Below are 5,670 nucleotides of genomic sequence, written 5' to 3' on the forward strand. Positions count from 1 at the left end.
ACACACACACACACACACACACACACACACACACACACACACACACGCACGTCCCACTGGCATGTTAATTTCTCCATCTCCAAAATGGAATCAAAATGAAGCAGGTAACTAATTACTATCAACTGCCTTATATCTGCTTGTCTCTCCTTCCTGACAGAAATACAAAACTTGTGAAGTAATAATTTAAAATAATAAACTTATTAATCCATTGGAAATTCTTGTTGCTCTTTGGAGGAATTTAATGAGACAAGGTAGAGCTTAAAAAATGATCCAAAGCTTGATTCTACCATGACTGACCCATGTTGGCTCCCCTTTTCTTATTCTGTCACTTGACCTGTAAAATGTTATATTGTGTGCTTGAAAATATTATTATATTATACATATTACCATATTATAATGGGTAATATATTTAATTTAAATATTAAAATATTTACTAAAAACTTTGTAGAAGTCTGTTATGGTAAAATACACAACTTTATATAGAAAAATTCCTGAACAGGGATGGAAAATGGTTCAGTGTAGAGTGCTTGCTTTGCATGCATGAGGCCCTGAGTTCCATTCCTCAGCACTACATAAGTAGAAAAGGCTGGAAGTGGCACTGTAGCTCAGGTAGTAGAATGCTAGCCTTGAGCTGAAAAGCTGAGGGACAGCGCCCAGGCCCAGAGTTTGGGCCCCACAACTGACCAAAAAGAAAAAAAGTCCTGAAGACAAAAACTATTCAGCCATTATTATTTTACCTATGCACTTAATGCAAGGATCTCAATAACTGACCTTACAATATCAGAAGCAACTACTTGTTCAGCAGGCTTGGTAATAAAAGCTGACTTTTCTAAAGTTGTCCCACTTATACATTATATGAAAGGTAAACAGAAGGTCTTTCCCAATAGCCCTCCTCTATAAACTCCAAGTAATTAAGAAATACATCACCTGTTCTGTGAGAAACAATAAGGACCACCAGGATGACAATGATATAAGCTAAATCTGAAGGAAGAGGCAGGTACAGAAGCTTCTAAAGTAAGCAGAGAATCATTCAAGAAGGAAAGCCAATTAAAGTATATACCCACACAATGCTCATGATAACATATTTTATACTAATGACAAAGTAGAAACAATTCAGTACCTGTCAGCTGATAGACATTAAAGCAAAATGTAGTATTGCCACATAATGGAAAATTATTCAGCCATTAGAAATAAAGTACTGGTATATGCCATAGAATAAATAAAGCTTGAAAATACAATACTAAGTGAAAGAAGCCAGACACAGAAAACCATATATTGTTATGATTCCACTTACAAAATGGAGAGTGAGTGCTAATGGGTTAAGAGATCCTTTTGGACTGATGAAGTTATTTAGAATTAGTGTGATGGCTCCTCAACCCTGTAAACACACCCAGTGAATTGTATACTTTACCTAAAGGGTGAGTTTTATAATATGTGAATGAAATCTCAGTAAAAGAAATGTAAACGCTAATTTTCAATTTTCATTACAAAATAAAAGATAAAATATTATTGGAGTAGAGAGTAATGCAAACAGTGGTCACCTGTAGATAAGCAAGAGCACATAACCACTTGTGGAGCAAAACAAATACGACACATAATGACTACCTATGGGCTTGGAGAAGGAGGACATTCCTAGAGGTCCACAGTGACATCTAGGAAGACCACCATGCTCAGTGGGATACAACAAGCTGTAGTAAGACCAGCTTAGGAATAGGATAGTCTGTGGACTTTGCAGAACTGTAAACAATTCAGGGACTCTCCCAATATGTTGGATGTTTATAGGATGTGGAACTAAAATACAGATCTGTCCATGTGGGCCTCCCCACCAAAGGAAGTACCCCATTCCTATAACTCGCCACTTCTTTGTCACCAGCATCTATGCCTCTAAAACAAAGGTTACACACCATTTTGTTAAGTAAGTTTTACAAACACAACACGTTTATATTTCAATGCATACCATAAATTAATTTGCACATTAAGAGTAAGAAAGTAATGAAGCTTGCAAGTACCATCTGTAGTGATCTTAAAGAAATTAGCACTGCATGTATCCGTTTCAGTATTTAAATAAACACACTTAATCATAATTTTCTCAGATTTTACTAAGATAGATAATTAAAATATGCAAATTCAAAGTTACTATTTTAAAGTGGGAAGATCATGTGCTCTTTCAATTGCTCAAAAATAGTATTTTATTGCTTGGTGGTAATGGTGTTTGAGCTTGGAGATTTGCACCTGCTACTCAGATGCTCTACCACTTGAGCCATGCCTCTAGTCCTTTCTTCTCTGGTTAGTTTTGAGATAGTCTTACTTTCTGCCAAGGATAGCCAGGACTGAAATTTTCCTATTTATGCTTCCTGCCATAGCTGGGATGAGAAGTGTATACCACCATGCTGAACTTTATCTATTGAGATGCAGTTTCATGGCCTTTTCTTTCCTTGGCTGATCTGGCACTTGAGCCACCAGTGTCTAGTGAAAATAGTATTTTTTAAACTTCATTTCAAAAGTGGAGTGATGGTTTAACACTACTTTTAACAATAACATATTTAATTTAGATGTTATACATCATGCCTTATAAAGGGCATGTTGGCATTCCTAAAGTGCTAATAAAATTCAGTACTGCTAGCCTATTTATGACTGAGTCGTTAGAGAAGGAAGGAACTATCTAGGACTTTGCCTTCTTACTTTTTTGTCAGTTGTGGGGCTTGAACTCTGGGCATGGACAATGTCCCTGAGCTATTCAGTTCAAGACAAGTGCTCTACACTTAAGCTACCGTGCCACTTCCGGTTAATAGGAGATAAGAGTCTCACAGACTTTCCTGCCCAGGCTGGCTTTGAATCATGATCCTCAAATCTCAACCTCCTGAGTAGCTAGGATTGCAGGGGTGAGCCACCAGTGCCCAGCTTGCCTCCTTATTCTTAATCACCATTAGAATCTTTCAAGGAGGATATGGCTGAGTTCTATCACTCTATAAAAGAAAAGAAGCCTCAAAGCATACTTCTGATCTAGAAAGTGATTAGTGAGAGATTTCTGGGATCAGAATTCTGAAGCTTTTCACTAATTTTTATTATTATTAAGGGCTTCTTGTCTTTCACTCAGAGTTCTGCTTATATTAGAAAATGACACCAGCTTTATTCTTCATCTATTTTAATGAGTTGTTTGTAATTCATCTTCATGAGGTAACACACTTCCAGAAAGCAAGACTACCATCTTATTAATATCCTGGAAGCTTCGATCACAATGATTTAAATTTAGGGGACCTTTAAAAATATGAGCCTTGACTTATCAGATGCTCTTGTCAAGCTACCTTGATCACCCATATCAGGTCACTTTTCAGTGAGAACACAATGGCTTTCCTTCCTACTTAAAACTGAAGCCCATATTATGGTCAACATGGTCCTTTCTGACTGATGGTAGCCTCTCATTATCACCACTCTCTCAGATCTCTGTTCCTCTCTCAGACTGCTCCAGCCTGGTTGCTGTTTTCACAACATGCTAAACCTGCTCATGCCTCAGGACCTTTGCAATCAAGAGTCTCAGTTTTAAATGTTCTTTCATCAGATATCCTATAGAGCCAGCTACTCCGGTAAAAGGATATCATTTTATGAACTAATACCACATACTGCCTTACTCTTTACTATCCCTGTCTCTCCTGACTCTGTGCTTTGCTTTCACAGCACTCAGTAAGATCTAATACCATGAGTCTACAGCTGTGACACTTATTTGTTCTGTGCTATGTTCCCAACTTCCTCAGCATCTATGATAATGAGGAGCTTCTTGCAGGCTCCCCCACATTTACTCAGTGACTGAAGGTTTATGACTTCAATGTAAATATGATCTTCCACAAGTCATCAAACATTTTCCTTTTTCTGATTCTTCTATAACAAGCTTTTCTGTAGTTTGAGAAAACAATTTAAAATCAAAGCTACAATTTTTAAAAAGTGAATGCTTGAGGAAACCTGGAAGGTAGCTTAACAGATACTGAATCAAGAATAATCAGAGTTTGGACTGGGAAGGTGGCTCAGTGGTAGAGAGCTTGCCTTGTATGCCGGAGGCCCTGAGTTCAATTCCTCAGCACCACATAAGCAGAAAAAAAAAAGCCAGATGTGGCAATGTGGCTCAAGTGGTAGAGCGCTAGCCTTGAGCTGAAGAGCTGAGGGACAGCACCCAGGCCCAAAGTTCAGGCCCCAGGGCAAAACAAAACAAACAAAAAAAACTACATTTCTTCTGGGCTATAAATAATAAATAAAATCATCATGAATCCTGGTGTATTTTGAAGGAAAGACAGGGATGGTACACAGGGATGACAAGTGTGACAGCCACACCTATGAAGTTTTATTTTATCAGCTTTATCCAGCCCTTCTCCTCCCTACCTGTGAGAACGGAGCCCAGGGGAGCACACATAGGCAGCAGCACAGCATGAACAGCTCAGGTGAGCCTGCTTATAGTACATCAACTTGCCCTATTATTTTCAACTATTTATAAACCTCTGAAGTGGGTTGTGATTTTCTATACTACATAAATTCAAACATACAAAATTTGAGTGGTATATAGGTTTTTCAGAACTAAGTCAATGCCAAGAAGTCTAGTCATATCTAATAAATTAGATGCATTTGCAATTTTCATCATGACCTCTTGTCATAAAAATAAAAGCCATTTCTTGAAAGACAAAGAATGAAAAATTACCTGCAGCATTAAGACTACTGTTTTCACCACATTCCACTGAGATTTTCTGCCGTCCACAATCACAGTAAATCCTCTAGCCTTACACTTTTCACTGAAATAAGACAAAGTTAAAATATATTAAAATAAGCTATAGATTTTAGTCCTTGGAATACATGGAATAAAATTCACTTCACTTGCTTTGTTTTACATTATCGATAAAACTCCTCATATGATTCTTTCTGAAGCAACTTATTTTCATCATTTCAGAAAATAATAATCCACAAACTAATACGAAAGGAAAGTACTCTAAAAGCATGGACAGTTAATGTCCTAAACTGTGATAAATTCAGGCTAGACACAAATATCTCACATCTATAATCCAGCAGATAAAATAAGATAGATTTATAGGTCAGCCCATGGAAGAAGTTAGCAAGATTCCACCTCAAACAATAAAAAAGCTGGGTGTGGTAGTATACCTGTCTAATTACACAGGAAGCATAAATACAAGGATAGTAGTTCAGATCCAGACATAAATTTAAGTATACTGGAAAAATAACTAAAATAAGAAGGGTTATAGCTCATGTAGCTATGACCTTGGAGCAAGGCTCTGAATTCAAACCAGAATACCACCAATAAATAAATAAATAAATAAGGTGACGAATGCTCTGTTAGCTCAAACCTGTAATTCTATAATACTAGCTATTCACGATGCTGAGATCTAAGGATCACAGTTTAAAGCAAACCCAGGCTGGGAAGTCCATGAGACTCTTATCTCCAATTAATGACTTAAAACCAGAAGTAGAGCTGTGACTCACATAAGAAAGCTTAGGAAAGTTCTGGCTTGAGTAAAATAGCTCAGCAACAGCACACAGGCCTTGAGTTTAAGCACGCATGAGTACCCGCACACATGTATGCACGCACACGTGCTCGCTCTCTGTCTCTCTCTCTGACACACACACACACACACACACACACACACACACACACACACACACACACACACACAC

At 37.6% G+C, this 5,670-nt stretch overlaps 1 protein-coding gene across 1 annotated transcript in view; it reads right to left on the minus strand.

Moving 5' to 3' along the window:
- Sestd1 (SEC14 and spectrin domains 1) overlaps positions 1-5,670 on the minus strand; it is a 79,197-nt gene that overhangs the window by 52,867 nt on the left and 20,660 nt on the right. The window contains 1 exon segment of the mRNA XM_013030109.1: positions 4,685-4,775. Coding sequence (XP_012885563.1) covers positions 4,685-4,775 — 91 coding nt within the window.

This window comes from Dipodomys ordii, unplaced genomic scaffold (assembly GCF_000151885.1).
Source record: "Dipodomys ordii isolate 6190 unplaced genomic scaffold, Dord_2.0 Scaffold5, whole genome shotgun sequence".
NCBI classification, from domain to species: Eukaryota; Metazoa; Chordata; class Mammalia; order Rodentia; family Heteromyidae; genus Dipodomys; species Dipodomys ordii.